This window comes from Salvelinus alpinus, chromosome 15 (assembly GCF_045679555.1).
Source record: "Salvelinus alpinus chromosome 15, SLU_Salpinus.1, whole genome shotgun sequence".
NCBI lineage: Eukaryota > Metazoa > Chordata > Actinopteri > Salmoniformes > Salmonidae > Salvelinus > Salvelinus alpinus.
In genome coordinates, this window is record NC_092100.1 from 35,592,996 (window position 1) to 35,617,345 (window position 24,350).

General features: G+C 41.3%; 1 protein-coding gene across 1 annotated transcript in view; it reads left to right on the plus strand.

Annotated features, from left to right (window-relative positions):
* The window catches only part of LOC139539972 (voltage-dependent calcium channel subunit alpha-2/delta-1-like), a 114,554-nt gene extending 94,088 nt beyond the window's left edge, over positions 1–20,466 (plus strand). The window contains exons 36-38 of the mRNA XM_071343429.1: positions 10,483–10,595; positions 15,533–15,615; positions 16,886–20,466. Coding sequence (XP_071199530.1) covers positions 10,483–10,595; positions 15,533–15,615; positions 16,886–16,996 — 307 coding nt within the window. The 3' untranslated portion in view covers positions 16,997–20,466. The remainder of the gene's footprint in view (positions 1–10,482; positions 10,596–15,532; positions 15,616–16,885) is intronic.
* Positions 20,467–24,350: the final 3,884 nt, after the last annotated feature.

Below are 24,350 nucleotides of genomic sequence, written 5' to 3' on the forward strand. Positions count from 1 at the left end.
CACTTCCGTCATCATGAAGTGCTTTGAGAGACTAGTCAAGGACCATATCACCTCCACCCTACCGGACACCCTAGACCCACTCCAATTTGCTTACCGACCCAATAGGTCCACAGACGACGCAATCGCAACCACACTGCACACTGCCCTAACCCATCTGGACAAGAGGAATACCCATGTGAGAATGCTGTTCATCGATTACAGCTCAGCATTTAACACCATAGTACCCTCCAAACTCGTCATCAAGCTCGAGACCCTGGGTCTCGACCCCGCCCTGTGCAACTGGGTCCTGGACTTCCTGACGGGCCGCCCCCAGGTGGTGAGGGTAGGTAACAACATCTCCACCCCGCTGATCCTCAACACTGGGGCCCCACAAGGGTGCGTTCTGAGCCCTCTCCTGTACTCCCTGTTCACCCACGACTGCGTGGCCATGCACGCCTCCAACTCAATCATCAAGTTTGCGGATGACACTACAGTGGTAGGCTTGATTACCAACAACGACGAGACGGCCTACAGGGAGGAGGTGAGGGCCCTCGGAGTGTGGTGTCAGGAAAATAACCTCACACTCAACGTCAACAAAACAAAGGAGATGATTGTGGACTTCAGGAAACAGCAGAGGGAGCACCCCCCTATCCACATCGACGGGTCAGTAGTGGAGAAGGTGGAAAGTTTTAAGTTCCTCGGTGTACACATCACGGACAAATTGAATTGGTCCACCCACACAGACAGCGTTGTGAAGAAGGCGCAGCAGCGCCTCTTCAACCTCAGGAGGCTGAAGAAATTCGGCTTGTCACCAAAAGCACTCACAAACTTCTACAGATGCACAATCGAGAGCATCCTGTCGGGCTGTATCACCGCCTGGTACGGCAACTGCTCCGCCCACAACCGTAAGGCTCTCCAGAGGGTAGTGAGGTCTGCAGAACGCACCACCGGGGGCAAACTACCTGCCCTCCAGGACACCTACACCACCCGATGTCACAGGAAGGCCATAAAGATCATCAAGGACAACAACCACCCAAGCCACTGCCTGTTCACCCCGCTATCATCCAGAAGGCGAGGTCAGTACAGGTGCATCAAAGCAGGGACCGAGAGACTGAAAAACAGCTTCTATCTCAAGGCCATCAGACTGTTAAACAGCCACCACTAACATTTAGCGGCCGCTGCCAACATACTGACTCAACTCCAGCCACTTTAAAAATGGGAATTGATGGAAATTATGTAAAAATGTACCACTAGCCACTTCAAACAATGCCACTTAATATAATGTTTACATACCCTACATTACCCATCTCATATGTATATACTGTACTCTATATCATCTACTGCATCTTGCCATCTTATGTAATACATGTACCACTAGCCACTTTAAACTATGCCACTTTATGTTTACATACCCTACAGTACTCATCTCATATGTACAGTGGGGAGAACAAGTATTTGATACACTGACAATTTTGCAGGTTTTCCTACTTACAAAGCATGTAGAGGTCTGTCATTTTTATCATAGGTACACTTCAACTGTGAGAGAAGGAATCTAAAACAAAAATCCAGAAAATCACATTGTATGATTTTTAATTAATTAATTTGCATTTTATTGCATGACATAAGTATTTGATACATCAGAAAAGCAGAACTGAATATTTGGTACAGAAACCTTAGTTTGCAATTACAGAGATCATACGTTTCCTGTAGTTCTTGACCAGGTTTGCACACACTGCAGCAGGGATTTTGGCCCACTCCTCCATACAGACCTTCTCCAGATCCTTCAGGTTTCGGGGCTGTCGCTGGGCAATACGGACTTTCGGCTCCCTCCAAAGATTTTCTATTGGGTTCAGGTCTGGAGACTGGCTAGGCCACTCCAGGACCTTGAGATGCTTCTTACGGAGCCACTCCTTAGTTGCCCTGGCTGTGTGTTTCGGGTCGTTGTCATGCTGGAAGACCCAGCCACGACCCATCTTCAATGCTCTTACTGAGGGAAGGAGGTTGTTGGTCAAGATCTCGCGATACATGGCCCCATCCATCCTCCCTTCAATACGGTGCAGTCGTCCTGTCCCCTTTGCAGAAAAGCATCCCCAAAGAATGATGTTTCCACCTCCATGCTTCACGGTTGGGATGGTGTTCTTGGGGTTGTACTCATCCTTCTATTCCTCCAAACACGGCGAGTGGAGTTTAGAGCAAAAAGCTCTATTTTTGTCTCATCAGACCACATGACCTTCTCCCATTCCTCCTATGGATCATCCAGATGGTCATTGGCAAACTTCAGACGGGCCTGGACATGCGCTGGCTTGAGCAGGGGGACCTTGCGTGCGCTGCAGGATTTTAATCCATGACGGCGTAGTGTGTTACTAATGGTTTTCTTTGAGACTGTGGTCCCAGCTCTCTTCAGGTCATTGACCAGGTCCTGCCGTGTAGTTCTGGGCTGATCCCTCACATTCCTCATGATCATTGATGCCCCACGAGGTGAGATCTTGCATGGAGCCCCAGACCGAGGGTGATTGACCGTCATCTTGAACTTCTTCCATTTTCTAATAATTGTGCCAACAGTTGTTGCCTTCTCACCAAGCTGCTTGGCTATTGTCCTGTAGCCCATCCCAGCCTTGTACAGGTCTACAATTTATCCCTGATGTCCTTACACAGCTCTCTGGTCTTGGCCATTGTGGAGAGGTTGGAGTCTGTTTGATTGAGTGTGTGGACAGGTGTCTTTTATACAGGTAACGAGTTCAAACAGGTGCAGTTAATACAGGTAATGAGTGGAGAACAGGAGGGCTTCTTAAAGAAAAACTAACAGGTCTGTGAGAGCCGGAATTCTTACTGGTTGGTAGGTGATCAAATACTTATGTCATGCAATAAAATGCAAATTAATTACTTAAAAATCATACAATGTGATTTTCTGGATTTTTGTTTTAGATTCCGTCTCTCACAGTTGAAGTGTACCTATGATAAAAATGACAGACCTCTACATGCTTTGTAAGTAGGAAAACCTGCAAAATCGGCAGTGTATCAAATACTTGTTCTCCCCACTGTATATACCGTACTCTATACCATCTACTGCATCTTGCCATGCCGTTCTGTACCACCACTCATTCATATATCTTTATGTACATATTCTTTATCCCTTTACACTTGTGTGTGTGTATAAGGTAGTAGTTGTGGAATTGTTAGGTTAGATTACTTGTTGGTTATTACTGCATTGTCGGAACTAGAAGCACAAGCATTTCGCTACACTCGCATTAACATCTGCTAACCATGTGTATGTGACTAATACAATTTGATTTGATTTGATTTGAGATGGGGATGAAGAGTTTCTAGTTAAAAACGATTTTGTAGCAGCTGAAAATCAAGGAGAATGGGAGGCCAACTTCAAAATAGGATATGGTGCAGGGGAGAGGAGCATGGGGTGGAATCCAATCTTTTAACAATGAGAATTACAATAGGACTGACTGGCTAGCTGGGAGTGCTAGGCTAAAGAAGCTGTTTTGCTGGCCATGCCTTCTATTTGACAAAAGTACATATTTGCTCAACAACCATTGGGACACCACTGTTTTTTCTGATCTTGCAAACCTGGGCAGGTCCCTTGACCGACATGGAAAATCAAAAAAACACATTATGGCAAACCTAAAACTTAAGGAGAGGTATATCTACAATTCTATGTGTATAACTTGTATTATCATCTACATTTATGATGAGTATTTCTGTTGAAACGATGTGGCTATGCAAAATCACTTGACGTTTTTGGAACTAGTGAATGTAACGCGCCAATGTAAACTCCGATTTCTTGTTATAAATATGAACTTTATCAAACGAAACATGCATGTATTGTGTAACATGAAGTCCTATGAGTGTCATCTGATGACGATAATCAAAGGTTAGTGATTAATTTTCTCTATTTCTGCATTTTGTGACTGCTATCTTTCGCGGGAAAATGGCTGTGCTTATTGTGGTTTGGTGTGACCTAACATAATCGTTTGTAGTGCTTTCGCTGAAAAGCATATTTGAAATCGGACACTTTGGTGGGATTAAGAACAAGATTACCTTTAACCCTTTCACACGTACCATCACACGGGTGTGATCGTTCTACAGTGGTCCCTGAAGCGTACGATCACACCCGTGTGATTAGAACACTCATTTAGAACGCTCGTTTAGAACGGCCAGTTTCGAATGACGCAACAATCAGCTTTTGAGCTGGCCACACTTTTTTCAGAAACTATTTACACAAACACAGTCCTTACAAAGTTATGTCCAGAATGTGAGCAGTTTATTTTTGGATTCAATGTTCAGATATTCACAGAAGTATATATAGCATAACACAATCATCCTAACCGGAAAAATGTAGGCTACATTTGTCCTAGCGCTAACTGAGGAAAGATTGACCCAACACAAGCAGTCATATTTTCTAACTCTCGGCTGACATAAACTACAATATGAATTAGCTAATAGCAATTACTATGTATAATTAATCACATCACGGGTGAGCTCACCATTGATCGAAATAATTAGGTAAAGCACTTTTTAGAAATCGAAAGTAATCCGACGATTAGTTTCAGCGCGCAGCCATGCATTTTTTCCTCACAGAAACCGAAGATAATAAGACAAGATGAGTTTGGTCTGTTTATATTGAAGGGGTGTGTCATCTACCGTCGTTCACATCCCACCATTCATTTCCGGAAGTCCTCAAAAAATGTGTGAACTCTTCCTCACCTCATTTTGTTATAACATCTTTGGTCAAACAGACGATTACGTGAACCCAGAATGCATTGAATGTCAACAAACATGGCTACACAGCTAATTAGCTTAGCTCATCATAATCAGTACAACCTTCAAAAAAGTATTTTACACACATAATATGTGCCCATTACAATCTGTGCAATAATCGGAATGCATGATTTGTCACCTAGATTTGAAAACATGTGAATGAAACTGTAAATACACAAATAATTGCCACACAAAACATTTTCTGATAGTGATTTATTGATACAAGTGGCGCGTGCCGGCAGTCAACCACGTACCACGTACCCTCTCACTCTAAACCATTCAGTGTTGTTGTTTATGTATGTAGCTAGTGAGCTAAGCTGAAGCATTAGCAATGTCTTTCAAAAGGAGACAACAAACAAATGTGGAAATTCTGGAGATTTTTTAAAATTCTGACAATGAGTCTGAGTATGAAAGTCAGGAATCAGATTCTGACAGTGACAGTGAAGAGCTGCCCCCCAACCTTGTAGCCATTGAGAACCTTGAATCTGAATTTCCCTTGTCCACTGACGAAGTCCCAGGTCCCTTTGAAGATGCTGGTGGTGATGGAGGCATACCAACAGTGGATGAAGTACAGGAGTTCTGTGGTAGCTGGAAGGCCACCAGTCATTTCACCCCTCCTGGCCCTGCTGTTTCACCCCTCCTGGCCCTGCTGTTTGCTTTGACGAGTCCCAGTCTGGAGTGCAACGCCCCTTGCCATTTCCAACTGAGGCAGAGTGCTTCAAGTTGTTTCTGACAGAGGCGCTGGTGGGAGACATAGTAGAGACCAATCGCTATGCCTTGGAGCTACAGGATAAGAGAGAGCCAGGAGTGGGGGACAACCACAATTAGTGAAATGTATACATTCCTGGTGACAGTAAAGACTGCTTTCTAGTTCTGCTGCTATGACTGCATTTCATCAACGCTACTGCCATCCTAAATGACCTGTTATACAAAACAAGAAATGTTAACAGCTGGCAGTAAAGTGCCATAACAAACGAGACGTCCATGTCTGCTGACAAACTGCCTGGGAGCTCCTCAGTGGTGAAACTCCTCCTCCTTCAATCAGTGGTGAACCAGGTGGAACAAATCTTCCAGGCAATCAGGGCGTGCCAGCACCTGGCTCTGCTGTTGTCTTTAGACCGCAGTGAAAGGAGCATTTATAACACCACAAGACCAAGGAAACTTCATCTTTGTGATCAAGGTGACTGTGCAAGTCCAAGCCCTCCACAAAACTGTGAAAGACAGCCGGTAAGCGCCATATTGGCCATGCTTGACTATACTGACTTAAGCAGTGCACTGCTAATGATACTCTGGAAAACACAGACTCTTAACTCTTAACTTTGATAGGACTTTTGCAGTGGTATTTATAACTTCAAATGTTGTTTGTGGGGTATAAAGGAAAAGTAAGAAGAGCCAAATTCATTGTTGACAAAGAACTTGTTTGAAATGGTTAAAAGTAATTTAAACTTTGTACAAATCTTAGTAAACCAAGTTCTTAATTCAGTAACAAATGTATAGTCTAAAAAATCTTTGGCTAAAAAATGAAAGATTTGTCTGTTTAAAACTACTGATTAGAAAATAAATGTAATTTTTTACTACTAAAAATAGTTTGAATGTATTTGGCAAAAATGCAAATTTAGATAAAAATATGCTGATTCTGCTCATTTAATTAAAAATGGTGGGTTTCTATTTTGGGAAACATTTGCTTAAAAGTGGAAACCTTGTATTTTATAATGGCAGAAATGTGTTTATCTGAGGTGAATGTGGATAATTTTGTGTATTTAATTAGGCTGTCAACTCAAATAATAACTTGTATTTGTCATCTCTTTTTTGAGGTTTTTCACCTGTTTACTGCCAACCAAAGAATGGTAAATAAAAGACAAACAACTGATTCCATGGCTGTTTATTGAGTGAAATCCAGTTAAAATCTTAATGTGGAGGGACTGTCCTTTTCAAGTGGGGAATTGCACAAGAAAGAGGTCAAAACTTGACAATGTCCTCTACACTGTCCATACAGCAACCATGTCGGCCACAGGGAAGGTGGACCACCTGACGGGAGAGAGAAACAAACCAGACAGAGAAACATCAAACCAGACTGTGCTTGACTATTACCTCAAAATGGGGGCAGTGGATAAGGCCGACATGATAAACAGCTTTGTGGAATGCACTCAGAAAACGACCAAGTGGTATAAGATATTTATCCAGGGTTGTGTCAAAATACAACATGCCAATACTTCTGACGCATTTAGCATTGTTTTACAGAGCTAATATAATAATGTAACTAGCTACATAAGCACGATTGAATATAACACCATAAAAGGTGAGTAACATGAGTAACGTTACCTAGCGTGTCCGCAGTTATAAGGAATATACACAAATATATTATGCTCCATACACACAGTGAGCTACAGTAGAAACGGTATAACACGACACAAACTATTATAACGTAATTAGGCACTTACTTTGATAGAAACGCAGTCTGGATTTGAAGATGGGTGTCTGTAGCACTGAGACGCTGTGCCACTTGGGAGTCATAAGGCCAGGGTAGCTTCAAAATACAACACATGCTAATACTTCCCTGATGCAATTAGCATTGTTTTCCAGAGCTAATAGAAGAATTTAGCTAGATACCTAAGCATTGAGTATAACACCATAAATGTTATGAAATGAGTAACGTTACATCGCGTGTCCGCGGTTTAAGGAAAAACATGATGCTACAGTAGAAACGACATAACACGACATGCAGAAACTATTATAACGTAATAAGGCACTTTGATAGAAACGCACACATTTCCAAACTTATTATTGGTAACGAAAACAACTTTGATTGCGATAAAGGCGACAGGTGGAAAATATGAACATGTGTATGCAGGGCGGCAGATGAGTAAATGTCTGCAGACTTGAACTGCACAAACAATTGAGAAGTGTTTGGGGAATTTTGTCCTGGTCAGACATGTCTAAAAAATTAATTGGTCCGCAAAAGTAAAAATGACTACTTTTATGTGAATGAATGAGGCGGAACACACCTCATTTCAAACTGTTATTAGAAAATAATTTAAAATTGACAAATAAAAACAGGCTGCGTGCTTTGGTTTGAGGGTGGCGCGGATGAAATGTACTGTTACATAACAATCACATTCTGGAATGGAGAGAACGTTCTAACATTACGTGCATAAAAAAACTCACGCTGGGGCGACCGTTAGAGATATTTGTAACTCACGCATGAAAGGGTTAAAATGATATAAGACACATGTATGTTTGAGGAATTTTAATTATGAAATTTCTGTTGTTTGAATTTGGCGCCCTGCACTTTCACTGGCTGCTGTCATATCGATCCCGGTAGCGGGATGCAGCCATAACCTCTTGACACTAGGGTTCAGATTTTTTTTTAAATAACGTTCCCAAGGTAAACTGACTATTTCTCAGGTCCAGATCGTAGAATATGCATATAATTTACAGATTAGGACAGAAAACACTCCAAAGTTTCCAAAAGTGTCAAAATATTGTCTGTGAGTATAACAGAAATGATTCTGCAGGCGAAAACCTGAGGAAATCTAACCCGGAAGTGATTTTTTTCATTTTTTATCTGTGTTTCCTTGCCCGTCTTTCTTCCATTTAAAGGGGTATCAACCAGATTCCTTTTCCAATAGCTTCCTCAGGCTGTGACCAGGCTTTGGACATAGTTTCAGGCTTTTATTTTGAAAAATGAGCGAGATTTTTCAAAACTAGTCAGGTGTCCTATGATTAGTTCCTGCGCGCGAGAGGGGTAGCTCTCCATTTTCTTTCTCTCTTTAATTGAATAGGTTACGGTCCGGTTGAAATATTATCAATTATGTTTGTTAAAAACAACCTGAGGATTGATTATAAAAAACATTTGACATGTTTCTACGAACATTACGGATACTTTTGGGAATTTTCGTCGAACGGAACGAGGCTTTAGTTTTCTGAACATAACGCGCAACCCAAATGGCGTTTTTTTGTTATAAAAGTAATATTTATCGAACAAAAATAACATTTATTGTGTAACTGGGAGTCTCGTGAGTGCAAACATCCGAAGATTATCAAAGGTAAGCGATTAATTTTATTTATTTTTTTACTTTTGTGACCATGCTAATTTGGGGCTAGCTGTTCTAGCATTGATTGATACACTCACAAAAGCTTGGATTGCTTTCGCTGCAAAGCATATTTTCAAAATCTGACACGATAGGTGGATTAACAACAAGCTAAGCTGTGTTTTGGTATATTTCACTTGTGATTGCATGATTAAATATATTTAGTAATATTTTGCGCCCTGCAATTCAGCGGTTATTTGAGCATTTTCCTCCAATTTGCTACAATAAATGCTACAATAAATGTTGCCTCAGGATATGTGGTTTACAGTTTGCATAAAGTCCAGTGAAGGTCTTTAAGGTCCGTTGTGGTATCAGCTTGAGGGGGAATATACACGGCTATGACTATAACTGAATATAATTCTCTTGGGAGGTAATAGGATCGGCATTTGATTATGAAGTATTCTAGGTTGGGTGAACAAAAGGACTTGAGTTCCTGTATGTTATCACAATAACACCAACTGGCTGTACAGACACAGACAGTATATCCCGAGAAACAGAGTATGTTACAATCCCTGATATCTCTCTGGAAGGAAATCCTCGCCATGAGCTCGTCAACTTTATTATCCAGAGGCTGAACATTAACAAGTAATATACTCGGTGGGTGGTGTGTGTGCCTCCTGAATCGGACTAGAAGTCCCCCCGAATACCTCTTCTCTGCCGGCCATGTTTCGGATCAGCCTCTGGAATCAGTTCAATTGCCCTGGGGGGTAAGAACAAAGGACCAGATTTGGGAAAGTCTTATTCCTGTTTGTAATCCTAGTAATGCTGGTGAGTTACCACCTCTCTGATATCCAAAAGTTATTCCTGGCTGTATGTAATAACACAAAACATTTTCTGGGCTAATACTGTAAGAAATACACACCAAAAAATCAGCAAATTTGCCTAGGGGCTAGATGCACGGCTGCCATATCTATTGGCGCCATTTTCTGTGATTAGGCTATAACTGGCAATACAATGCAAATACCTTTCTGAGAAACCAATAATATTACTACACAGATCACACGTAACATTAGCTAGCGAGCCAGCAAGCTAACGTTCACTAGCTAGCTAACAGTACACTTTAACTTGCAATGAAAACAACGTCCTGACAAAATTTGAAATGTATAATATCTGAAAATGTAGCTAGACTCTTACCCGTATACGCAGATGAACGCTTCATGGCAGACTGGAACCACTTTAACTGAGTAAGACGTCCTGTGTTGTTTTTGTTTTGATTGTAGCGGAAAAAAATATCAATTTAATCCATTTTGATATCTGGCTGTAGCACAACAAAATGTGGAATTAGTCAAGGGGTATGAATATTTTCTGAAGACACTATATGTGGTTGAATTTATTCTGCCACTCTGTGACACCTGTATTTTAGAACATTGTCTGTGAAATGGCATTATCGGCCTTATATCGGCTATCACGGTGCCTTAGAAATGCATTTTTAATAGAGCAAACAACACAATTATCAAAACATATGTTGGAAAGAAATATATATCAGTTTGGCTTCCCCATTGATTTTGCCCACGCACCGCTACTGGGGAAGTGTTCTCTCATGTGTGAAGTATTTAGATGGTTAGCATTCCTCTCCTCTCATCCTTTTAGTATGTACAGTATAATGTTGAGTAGCTTACTAAGACGTGTGTGTGTGTTTCAGGATGTATCGAGCTGAGAAGCTGCCCAACACTAACCTGGTGTTTCTGATCACTGATGCCAAGACCACCTGTCTGTCCTGTGACCCCAGACCACTACGACAGGCAGAGCAACCATGTTTCCTTCCACACACACCCATCCTATTGCATTCATTTTTTAGTCAGTATTACTGCTCGATTAAAACTTTTATTCTCATAGCATAAATTAACATGGAGCTGTGTATCTGAGTGGAACATCTGGAACCCATGTTGGGATCACTTTCAATCAGTGTAAAGTGTAAGTGTGTGTGTTCATGTCTACGAGACATATGTGTTTGGGGCTTTAGATTCCTGCTGATGTAAAGTGTCATCATCCCAGGTCAAAGAGGGTTCAAACAAAAGGCGTGTAGTTTATTACAGCTCAGTATGAGGACAAACACACACACTCATACACACACAGCAAACATTTAAAACATACACACTACACTCTATTGCACACAACTAAGAGGCTGCCCAATCACAGTGTCATGTTCAATCATAGGGGTGATATTTATAATGGAATTGTTAAAGGGTAACACTCTTCCACAGACAGGGTGATACACAGGTTAGTGTTTTTTGTTATAAATCTTGTTCTGGAGGCAGCTCTGCAGAGTGGTCACTAGCTGGCACTACCACATGTCATACAATCTGATTTTAAACCTAACCTCAACCTCAACCTTAACCACATTGCTAACCCTAATGCTTAGCCTTAAATTAAGATCAAAGCTATTTTTTCAACCATTAATTTTTACAAAAGAGACTATTTTGACTTTGCAGCTGGCCCATCTAGTGCAATTCGCTCAGTTCTGCCTCCAAGACAAGTGTCATGATCATTTGTAGAAACGGACCAAGGCGCAGCGAATGTTGAGTTCCACATAATTTATTAATAGTGAAACTTAGCAAAAAGACTAAACAATAAACTAACCGTGACTACAGAGGTGCTACATACACTTACTCAAAATACAATATCTCACAAACACAAGTGGGAACAAACACTACTTAAATATGATCCCCAATTAGAGACTATGATTACCAGCTGCCTCTAATTGGGAAACATACAAATCACCAACATAGAAACATGAGAACTAGAACACCCACATAGAAATCATAAACTAGACTAACCCCCCAGTCACGCCCTGACCTACTCCACCATAGAAAATAAAGACTGTCTATGGTCAGGACGTGACAGTACCTCCCCCCCAAAGGTGCGGACTCCGGCCGCAAAACCTGAAACCAAACGGGAGGGTTAGGGGTGCTAGTGCTTAGGGTGTCTAGTGGCGGCTCTGGTGCAGGACGAAGAACCCGCACATCGTGCGGATCCGGCTCTGGTGCGGGCCGAAGAACCCGCTCATCCTGCGGATCCAGCCATAGACCCAGGCTGAACACTGTGCCCGGACCAGACCCAGATGACGAGGAAGGCTCCTGCCATGGAGCTGGACCAGACACCGTGCTTAGACTGTGCATCGGTGCAGAGGAGAGCTCCTGCCATGGAGCTGGACTGGACGCCGTGTTTGGAAGCTCTGGACCGTTGACCCTCGCTGGAGGTTCCGGACCGTGGACCGTCTCAGGAGGTTCCGGGCCGTGGACCGTCTCAGGAGGTTCCGGACCGTGGACCGTCTCAGGAGGTTCCGGACCGTGGACCGTCTCAGGAGGTTCCGGACCGGGAACCGTCGCCGGAAGCTCCGGACTGGGAACCGTCGCAGGAAGCCTGTTGCGTGGGGACGGCACTAGTGGTACCGGACTGGTGACACGCACTTCAGGGCGAGTGCGGGGAGGAGGCACAGAACGTACTGGACTGGAGAGGCGCACTGGAGGCCTGATACGTGGTACCGGTACAGGTGGCACCGGACTGGTGACACGCACTTCAGGGCGAGTGCGGGGAGGAGGAACAGGACGTACTGGGCTGTGAAGGCGCACCGGAGACCTGGTGCGTATAGCCTGCATCAATGGTACCGGTTCGATGACACAGGTAGCACAGGACGCACTGGGCTGTGGAGGCGCACTGGAGACCTTGCGCGTAGAGCCGGCACAAGTTGTACCGGAACGATGACGCACTTCGCATGGCGAGTGCGAGGAGTTAGCACATGACGTACTGGGCTGTGGAGGCGTACATCTGGGCGAGTGAGAAGCAGGCACAGGACGTACCGGACTGGAGAGACGCACCTGAAGCCTGATGCGTGGGACCGGCACAGATTGCATCGGACTGTTAAAACCTCTAACGAGTCACAAACCCGGATCCGGGATCCCCCCCCATCAAAAAAGCTGACTAGCATAGCCTAGCCTAAAGCCACAGGGATATCATATAATAAAATGTTCATGAAATCACAAGTCCAAGACACCAAATGAAAGATACACATCTTGTGAATCCAGCCATCATTTCTGATTTTTAAAATGTTTTACAGGGAAGACACGATATGTATTTCTTTTAGCTAACCACCATAGCAAAAGACACAACTTTTTTTTCCCACCATTTTTTTCCTGCATAGGTAGCTATCACAAATTCGACCAAATAAAGATATAAATAGTCACTAACCAAGAAACAACTTCATCAGATGACAGTCTGATAACATATTTATTGTATAGCATATGTTTTGTTCGAAAAATTTGCATATTTCAAGTATAAATCATAGTTTTACATTGCAGCCACCATCACAACTCTCACCAAAGCAACTAGAATAACTACAGAGAGCAACGTGAATTACCTAAATACTCATCATAAAACATTTATGAAAAATACACAGCGTACAGCAAATGAAAGACACAAATCTTGTGAATCCAGCCAATATTTCAGATTCTTTAAGTGTTTTACAGCGAAAACACAATTTAGCACTATATTAGCTTACTACAATAGCCAACCACACAGCAGCATTGATTCATGCACGTTAGCGATAGCGAATAAACCAGCAAAAGATATACATTTTTTCACTAACCTTCTCAAAACTGCAGCAGATGACAGTCCTATAACATCATATTACACAATACATATATTGTTTGTTCGAAAATGTGCATATTTAGCGGCACAAATCGTGGTTATACAATGAGAATAGTAGCCAAGCTACCAACAAAATGTTGGGAGAAATCTTGGAGAGGCACCTAATCTAATCAATAACTAATCATAAACTTGACAAAAAAATACAGGTTGGACAGCAAATGAAAGATACATTAGTTTTTAATGCAACCGCTGTGTTAGATTTTTAAAATTAACGTTACTACGAAATACAGCGTGCGCTAAAGCGAGACCGCACCGAAATTAATGGCCGAATAATAGTTTTACATTTTTCAACAGAACAACGAATTAACATCATAAATAGTTCTTACTTTTTGATGAGCTTCCATCAGAATCTTGTGCAAGTGGTCCTTTGTCCAGAATCATCGTTGCTCGGTTGTAGATTGCCGTCTTCAACTTAGAAATTAGCAGCAAACATTAGCTATGTGGCCCAGACGTGCTCAACTCTTCATAACGCAGCACAAAGAAATATCCGAAAATCGCAATATACTGATATAAACTGATATAACTCGGTTTAAAATAACTACATTATGATGTCTTTAACACCTATATCGAATAAAATCAGAGCCGGATATATCTAAGGCCTATAACGAGAGCTTTTCAGAATGCCATCCTGAGGTCCTCCTTTGCGCCATGACGAACGTTGAAAAGAGTGCACCCCCGGTTCCATGAGCCTTTATATGGCCTCAGATCTGCCTAGCAACACCATTCCAATTCTCACTGCTTACTGACATCTAGGGGAAATCGTATGCAGTGCATGTCGACTCATAGATCACATGCAATTTAATAAACTGACCCTGGAACAGAGCATCGATTTCAGATTTCTCACTTCCTGACAGGAAGTTAGCTGCAACTTGAGTTCTGTTTTACTCACAGATATAATTCAAACGGTTTTAGAAACTAGAGAGTGTTTTCTATCCAATAGTAATAATAATATGCATATTGTACGAGCAAGAATTGAGTACGAGGCAGTTTAATTTGGGAACGAATTTTTACAAAGTCGAAATGGCGCCCCCCTATTGACAAGAAGTTTTAACACGCTCCTCCAAACGTCTGCGTTGCCGCATACTCCTCGCCAACTCCATTCTCCGGTATCCCTCCTCGCACTGTTCCATTGACTCCCAGGCGGGCTCTGGCACTCTCCCTGGGTCGACCGACCACCTCTCTACCTCCTCCCATGTTGTCACTGGTTCACACCTCGGCTCCGCCGACCACCCCGTGTGCCCCCCCAAATAAAAATTTGGGCTGTCTTTTAAGCTTTCCTTGTGACCGCGAACCCCGGCGTTGTCGCTGTCCTCCCTTCTCTCCCTGCGTCTGCTTCCACGGAAAGCTTTCGTCTCCAGCCATAATTTCCCCCCAATCCAGGATGTCTTCTCCTCCTTTATCTCCTCCCAAGCCCAGGATACCTTCTCTTCCCGGGCATGCTGCTTGGTCCTGTTGTGGTGGTATGATATCATGATATTCTGTCATGATCGTTTGTAGAAACGGACCAAGGCGCAGCGAATGTTGAGTTCCACATAATTTATTAACAGTGAAACTTAGCAAAAACAATACACTAACAACAAACCGTAACTACAGAGGTGCTACATACACTTACTCAAAATACAATATCCCACAAACACAGGTGGGAACAAACACTACTTAAATATGATCCCCAATTAGAGACAACGATTACCAGCTGCCTCTAATTGGAATCATACAAATCACCAACATAGAAACATGAGAACTAGAACACCCACATAGAAATCATAAACTAGACTAACCCCCCAGTCACGCCCTGACCTACTCCACCATAGAAAATAAGGACTCTCTATGGTCAGGACGTGACAACAAGACTCATCCCAATAAACTTCAACCTGCCGGTGATACATGTGAGTTTGTAAGGGAGTGTGTTAAAGATGTGATTTAGAGATGTATGTTTGACCAAGATGCGTCTGTATTTAAGATCAGAGTGTGCGTGTGTGTATTGTTGAGGTTTGTGTTGCAGATTTGTTTGTGCGTTAGTATTTCCTTAGTGTGTGTGTGTGCAGCCCAAGGTCCAGATCGCTGTGAGCTAGCTCAGAACCCCAGGTACAGGAAAGGACCTGACGTGTGTTTCGACAACAACGTAGACGTAAGTCAAACACGTGCGCACAAATATTTTATTTTTCTCTATCTCTTGCTCTCTCTCTCTTGATCTCTCTCTTTCCATCTCTTGGTTTGGATGTTCTTCATTGCCTGATTGCATGAATTGGTTTGTATCTTTTTGTTAATTTATACTTTGGTCTCAGGGATATTTTTGTGTGAAAACTAACGAACTGATTGCTTGCATGACAGGTGTTCTCATGTTAATTCTCTCATATAATTCATGAAGTTATATTATCCTGCATTTTATACCCTTTATACTGACTTTCATTAACTGTTACTGACTGTCATTTTGTGTTTTAGCATGACAGCCTCAATCTCATCTTTCTTTTACATGCTTTCTTTCTCCTTGTCTCTATCCTTCTATTTCCATAATTCATCCTTCATTTTGCATCTCCATTGGCTGCTGCTCATGTCTGTCATGGTAGGATGAGCCACTGTGTTCAATCAGCGGTGTCTCTGGTCTGAGTCCTGTCCCCTTCCTCATGTTGCTGCAGGAGTTGATGCTGGGCCCAGGGACAGTGCCTGTCAATAAAAACTGAACTGAGACCTGTGTCTCTCCACCACTGTTGATAGTCAGGTGTTACACACAGCAACTACTAACTGACCGGAAATCTACTGATAGGCCTTAAACACAACCACTAATATCTGTGGTAATAATGATGACCTGGCTTCTAGCACTGTAGCTACTTCCTTCAAATAATTAAACACACTTGGATAATCCCAGAGCAAAAGGAAAATAAGGTACCAATACAGTATATCATGTAATTCTCTACCAGGTAAATAGTGTACTGTAGAGTAAAAGGGATGTACTACCTGTTATAGACCTGTCACACACACAGGTCGGTAGTATGTTTAGGGTGGCCTGGGAATGGAAGGTACGGGTATTGTACAGCAAATGTAGATCCTCTATGGAGAGTGAAAGTAGGACTCTCTCCCTACAGCTGAACTATGGAAGTTGCTCTGCAGTCTATATTCCCTCTAAATAGAGGAAGTGCCAGATGGGTTTCCTGCCTTTGACGGTGTGCAGTACTGTACGACACAAACACAAACACACACACACGAAGGCCAAGGGCACGCACGGATATCCTGAACACTGGCATCAAACAACAGGAGGCTACACACACACACACTGAACATTCTATAATGTGGCACCCTTCTGAACGCAAAAATGTGTGTTATCTATTATTTGCCAGCGTAATCTGAGTTTGAATTGTCTGATTGGTGCTTGTCTGATTAACGGATGTTGTGACCAACAGGAGGATGATTCTGACTGTGGGGGCGGGACCTCACTAAGCCCCTCCCCCTGGCCCATGTTGGGACTCCAACTACTGCTGCTGTGGCTCCTCACTGGTCCCCGACACTCATGACCCCTACACACACACACACACACACACACACACATCTCAATCAGACAGTGTTTTAAATTGGACTGTTTTCTGATGCTCCATCTCCTGAATGTCATCACTGATCTGTTAACGCGCTGCCAATATGGAAGAGGAGTCACTCTCCTACTCTCCAATCATTCTCCAAAGCCAAAGGGGTGCTCTTTCCTCCCTCTCATCTCTTCTCCACCATGTTGACTGATCTATTCTATTATATGGTGTATTCTATGGAGCTAACCAAACCCTTTAATTCTTCATCATAAATGTACGTATATGTTTTGGTTGGAGTAAGAGGGAGGTTGAGTGTCTGTCCTTTCATGCAACCATAATATTATAATTCACTGATACGAATGATTTCTACAGGCTTAGTTTCTGTTGTTTAGGATATTTATTATACTGTACAGTACAGAAAAAAATATAATTATGAAGACAACGAAACCTGTAACTGAAATGGAAAGCAAAGTTATTGATAATCCAACAGTTTTGATTTACAGTTGAAGTCGGAAGTTTACATACACCTTTGCCAAATACATTTAAACTCAGTTTTTCACAATTCCTGACATTTAATCCGAGTAAAAATTCCCTGTTTTAGGTCGTTAGGATCAGCACTTTATTTTAAGAATGTGAAATGTCAGAATAATAGTTGAGAATGATTTTTTTCAGATTTTCTTTCTTTCATCACAATCCCAGTGGGTCAGAAGTTTACATACACTCAATTAGTATTTGGTAGCATTGCCTCTAAATTGTTTAACTTGGATCAAACGTTTCGGGTAGCCTTCCACAAGCTTCACACAATAAGTTGGGTGAATTTTGGCCCATTCCTCCTGACAGAGCTGGTGTAACTGAGTCAGGTTTGTAGGACTCCTTGCTCGCACACGCTTTTTCAGTTCTGCCCACACATTTTCTATGGGATTGAGGTCAGGGCTTTGTGATGGTCACTCCAATTCCTTGACTTTGTTGTCCTTCAGCCATTTTGCCACAACTTTGGAAGTATGCTTTGGGTCATTATCCATTTGGAATACCAATTTGAGACCAAGCTTTAACTTCCTGACTGATGTCTTGAGATGTTGCTTCAATATATCCACATAATTTTCCTCCCTCATGATGCCATCTATTTTGTGAAGTGCATCAGTCCCTCCTGCAGAAAAGCACCCCCACAACATGATGCTGCCACCCTCGTCCTTCACGGTTGGGATGGTGTTCTTCGGCTTGCAAGCCTCCCCCTTTTTCCTCCAAACATAACGATGATCATTAAGGCCAAACAGTTTTATTTTTATTTCATCAGACCAGAGGACATTTCTACAAAAAGTACGATCTTTGTCCCCATGTGCAGTTGCAAACCGTAGTCTAGCTTTTTTATGGCGGTTTTGGAGCAGTGGCTTCTTCCTTGCTGAGCAGCATTTCAGGTTATGTCGATATAGGAATCGTTTTACTGTGGATATAGATACTTTTGTACCTGTTTCCTCCAGAGTCTTCACAAGGTCCTTTGCTGTTGTTCTGGGATTGATTTGCACTTTTCGCACCAAAGTACGCTCATCTCTAGGAGACATAATGCGTCTCCTTCCTGAGGGGTATGATGGCTGCGTGGTCCCATGGTGTTTATACTTGCGTACTATTGTTTGTACAGATAAACGTGGTACCTTCAGGCATTTGGAAATTGCTCCCAAGGATGAACTAGACTTATCGAGGTCTACAAAACAAAATCTGAGGTCTTGGCTGATTTCTTTTGATTTTCCCATGATGTCAAGCAAAGATGCACTGAGTTTGAAGGTAGGCCTTGACATACATCCACAGGTACACCTCCAATCCACTCAAATTATGTCAATTAGCCTATCAGAAGCTTCTAAATCCATGACATCTTTTCTGACATGTTCCAAGCTGTTGAAAGGCACAGTCAACTAAGTGTATGTAATCTTCTGACCCACTGGAATTGTGATACAGTGAATTATAAGTGAAATAATCTGTCTGTAAACAATTGTTGGAAAACTTACTTGTGTCATGTATAAAGTAGATGCCCTAACCGACTTGCCAAAACTATAGTTTGTTAACAAGAAATTTGTGGAGTGGTTAAAAAACTAGTTTTAATGACTCCAACCTAAGTGTATGTAAACTTCTGACTTCAACAGTATTTATTTATTCATGCCGGTCAAACAGCAGTATGTGAATAGATCCAGTAGACTAGAGTAGGGTTTACTCAATAGAGAGCTGAAGAACAATATGACACCATTCCAGGAATGTGGATAGTTGACCCATGATAGATCTTTCTCTGCTAACATTCAGGGTCAAATCATACTTTAATATCTTTATGGTCACGTTAGCATTCCTGGCGTACTAATCAATGACCTAGGCCAAATACTTTCTAATACTTTTGGTGTGCTTTGTTTAGCTTCACATACAGAGTAGGCAGGCGTTTGCACTTTTGGGACTATTCAATTTGTTCCATTGCACCAGGCAAGCTATATCTAGTGCAACTTAAGTCTTTGAAAGTGCAGTATGCATATGACCCAGGTCTGTATAGATACAGTATAGATACTGATACAGTATAACTTCATTTGATGCATCAGATTCCCAGTGCCTATGTAGCTCCAACATACAATTAAATTTATCCAAAGTTATTCTTTGATGGATAGTCATTGGAATTATGTCCCAAAGTGTCCCAGTTGCATGCCGTACTGTATGCTATGTGTAGTAGTAGAGCAGGAGCAGTAGCTCAGAGATATGTTTCTTATGTTCCGTAGCTAGCTGGTATCTACCTAGCCTGGGTGGCAGTCTGTTTCAGCTTCAGACTGGCAGCTAGGCTTGAACAATATGCTCCTGAAGTTAGTTTCCTACTGTATCTCCAGACTCAGGACATCAGGAACGTGAAAGACAGAAAAGCTTTCCAAAAGGCTTAAGTTGTATCACAGACCCTGGTGAGCGGACAACTGGAGAATGATATCAGCATATCTAAAGACTTTTTCTTTTTCATCTTCTTCTTGTTCCTCTTCTGCTTGTTTCTTCTTTGTGTTGCTTTCTAAAATCTGTAAACGAGAGTTAAGTTCTCAGTTACACATTACAAAGCCGCAGCACTGTAACCCTATCCCAAAATGAAGTACTTATTGTATGATTGTTGCCAATACTGTCCCTTCTGCCATGGCCATCTAGTGACCACCTGATTTGGAGCGTTCAGGATCATGCCTGTTTATTGGAGTAGCGTGTTGATGTGTGTATAATGCCAACGGCATGATGTAGCCATGGTATGGGCATGTCCCTGGAGTATCTCTGATTGTGCTTTAATATATTACTTACTATTTTGTGGAACTTGACTAGCCTGATACAATTTTGTATATATTTGTACAATAATTACATTTAGTGTATAAAAAAGAAACAGAAAAAATGTGAAAATAATGTTCATAACATGGTGTTGATTCTTGTGCAAATATGATATATTCACAATAAAAGTGTATTATTGTTATGGTCTGTTCATACAAGAGACTATTTTCTGGATATCCAACTTAGCATTAAATGACTGCTTACTGTTTGAGGCTCCCCTGTTCTCACAAGCAATGAAATAATAATTTTTACATTTTAGTAGACACTCTTATCCAGCGCAACTGGGGTTAAGTGCCTTGCTCAAGGGCACATCAACAGGTTTTTCACACAGTCAGCTCAGGGATTTCAACCAGCGACCTTTTGGTTACTGGCCCAATGCGCTTAACCGCTAGACTACCTGTCAGTTAATAATGAAGGTCACTGTATGCAATTATAATCACTAATCTCTGCCATCTAGCAGTGTTTGGTTTAGTATCATACGGTACTGACAGACATGAAATGACCATGGCGGTCTAGCTAATAGACAAAACAAATATGACATGTTCTTGTGCTCTCCAGCACACTAAGTGAAATAATCTGTCTGTAAACAATTGTTGGAAAAATGACTTGTGTCATGCACAAAGTAGATATCCTAACCAATTTGCCAAAACTAGAGTTTTTTTATCAAGACATTTCTGGAGTGGTTGAAAAACGAGTTTTAATGACTCCAACTTAAATGTGTAAACTTCTGACTTCAACTGTATATCTCCTAGGTGTTCAGATTTTAAACGCTAGTGTTAACTTTCCCATCGTCCTATTTAGAGTGCATTTAGTCATGAAAATATATGTGACTTCCCATGCCTTTTATTCAGATTAGAGTTAGGAATGTTAGTCACTTTACCTACATTTCTGCACAACTGAACAGGACATTTGATTCAATAAATATTTTCAATACATGGTGTTGTTGTTACTCTGAGTTAATTTCCAATTTCCATTCCAGTGAAAAAGATGTGGTAGGGGTGCTATTATCATATTTCCCAGCATGCTTTACTGCAGGTAGATTTTTAAATATTTTGTTTTAATATCTATAGTTGTTCATGCATCTTGATTGATTCATTTATCTTATACTATACAAAGATAAATAAATAACTTTTTTTTCGAACGCTAATTTAATCCGTAAGGGGTTGGATTTATTGCACTTGTTACTAAGATGGTTGTTCCAGTTTATATGATTTAGATAGTCTTTATAGTTAATTATTTTACCACAGCAGTCATGCCTAGTGCAAGTTATGGGTGATAAGATATTCAAATTGTTGAATATTCTCCTTCTTGCTGGATTCTGATGGGAACTATTAATCACTTCACGGACCTGTGACTTGAAGGTGAGCCAGTGATTACAGACCACATTGTTGAGGACAACTAGGCTGTAACTGAAGGCCTTATGAAATGTGTAATATGTTTTCATAAAGGGTTTACTTTTAATTGAAACACATTCGCTTAGGCAGTCACTTGGTGACAACTAAATTAACAGAAAGTTATTAAATGCAATATTCATATGTCTGTCACTAACAAACACAGCTGATCATATTTATGAAGATTTTACCCTATCATGGAGAGATGTACTACTTGGATTCTTTACCTACGATATAAATATTTTTGTATATAATTCATTTCATTATAATTTTGGCCAAATAGAACATTATTTGAAGACAATAAAATACTATGTTTTACATAGAATTAAAGATACACTTGTTCTTAATGCAACCGCTGTGTCAGTTTTCAAAAAGCTTTACGGCAAAACACAATATTCAATAATCTGAAAACAGCGTTCAGCCACAAAAGCAAGCCATACAGTTACCCGCCCAAATTGTGCAGTCAACAAAACTCATAAAAAGCATTATAAATCTTCACTTACCTTTGCTGATCTTCTTCGGAATGCACTCCCAGGACTCCCACTTCCACAAGAAATGTTCGTTATTTTCGATAATGTCCAAATAGCTATTTTTGTCGCGTGTTTGGTATACAAATCCAACGTCAGGGAAGCGCGTTCACTAAAACCTGACGAAATGTCCAAAAGTTCTGTAACAGTCCGTAGAAACATGTCAAACGATGTATTGAATCAATCATTAGAATGTTGTTAACATAAATTTTGAATAACGTTCCAACCGGAGAATTACATTGACTTCAGATGAGCGATGGAACGGAGCTCCCTCATGTGAACGCGTATGGTCAAAGAATGGTCACCTCATGGCAGACCTGACTAATTATCCTCTCATCCGGCCCCCCTTCACAGTAGAGTCATCAGACAAAGTTCTACAGACTGTTGACATCTAGTGAAAGCCGTAGGAAGTGAAAACTCATCTATATCTACCAGCCTCAGAGTTTCCACTTCCTGTTTGGATTTTTTCTCAGGTTTTTGCCTGCCATATGAGTTCTGTTATACTCACATACATAATTCAAACAGTTTTAGAAACGTCAGGGTGTTTTCTATCCAATACTAATAATAATATGCATATATTAGCAAATATGACTGAGGACGCAGGCCGTTTACTCTGGGCACCTCTGTGCACCTTTCATCCAAGCTACTCAATACTGCCCCTGCAGCCATAAGAAGTTAAAGTAGAACTGACAACATTTTAGAAACGTGAAATCTTATTTAATCTATTTATATACACCCCCAGGAGAAATTTGGCACTTACATATTTTTTTTTTGAGATACGGAATTCTCAAACATTCTAAGGCATTTGTGAGAATTCTATAGCAAAATAGAGCGAGAAATCGACTGTGCGTTTGTACAATTAATAGACACTGCAGTAAATAAAACCTAATAAAAACATCTGTCTCATCCAGGACCAGAGTCTACGCAGACCGTTGCGCCATAGTCAATCAGAGCTACAGTAGGCCTTTATGCAAATCAGCCTTTAGCCACACAGTAACTTTGTGATGAAACGTAGAAGCAACAGTAATTTTTCATACTTTGGTCATCATACTTTTATCATGTTTCCTCCATATATCATCCAATTTCATGACAAACATGTTTTTGACTGTTTATTACCTTTCAAACCTAAATGCCTTGTGTTAGAAAAACATGTTAATAATGTGTTTAAAAAGTGTTACAGCGGATAAACATGTTATGGTGTTTAAAATCTAAATACTGACGCATTTTCATTGAAATTCTAAATGCCTTGACGCGTTTCACCTCTTAAAGTCTAAGCCGTTTCAGAAAAGTGTTTAGTTATGTGTTCAGATCCCAAACACTTGGTTTTACAGTGTCGCCTGGGGGGGGTCTGTGTGTAATGTGATATCCTTGTCTGTAGTGATGGGGGTCTTAGCTGTTTCCATGGCTGCCATCTTCTCACATGCCAGTGCTAAGCATTAACAGAGAATGAGAAAAAGGGATAAAGAGAGAGGGGGGGTGAAGGAATTACCTCATCAACTTCACAAATGGTCACAGTAAAAAACACTTCTTTCTGAATGGAGTCACAATAGCCCAAATAAAAAGTTTCCACATAAAGAGTCAGCACACTGCTATGTGTATCTGAGTTGTGATATACTGAATGTAGGAACTACGATGTTCAACTGAGAGAAAGACAAGCTCAATCTCCGCACTAAGCATTGACCATTGATATTGTAATTTGATCCTCATTAGTAAAACAGGCCACAACCACCCTAAGGCCAAAACTAACATGAACCTAACTGTAACCATACGGCCATTAGACCTAGCCTGTATAAACATCTCTTATCAAGTGGCCCTAATTTAGTTGACCTCTGACCTTCATTCAAATTGGTTGTAGATTAGTTCTTCCAGTCAGAGCAAAGAGGGGGGTGGGGGGAGTTTTTCCCGTAAGCAGGGTCCAGAACAGGACAGAATAGAAAATAATAGAATAGAATGGAACACCACTTATTGAACACTGTTAACATTAAATGTAAAGGCATTTTGCCCTCTACTTTAATCAGAGGGCTCCCTTCACATTGCTACGTGTGAGGTGAGCTGTCTCCATCTATTATCCCTAACACCATCCCTTTAGGAATTTATGGTTCAGCTTAA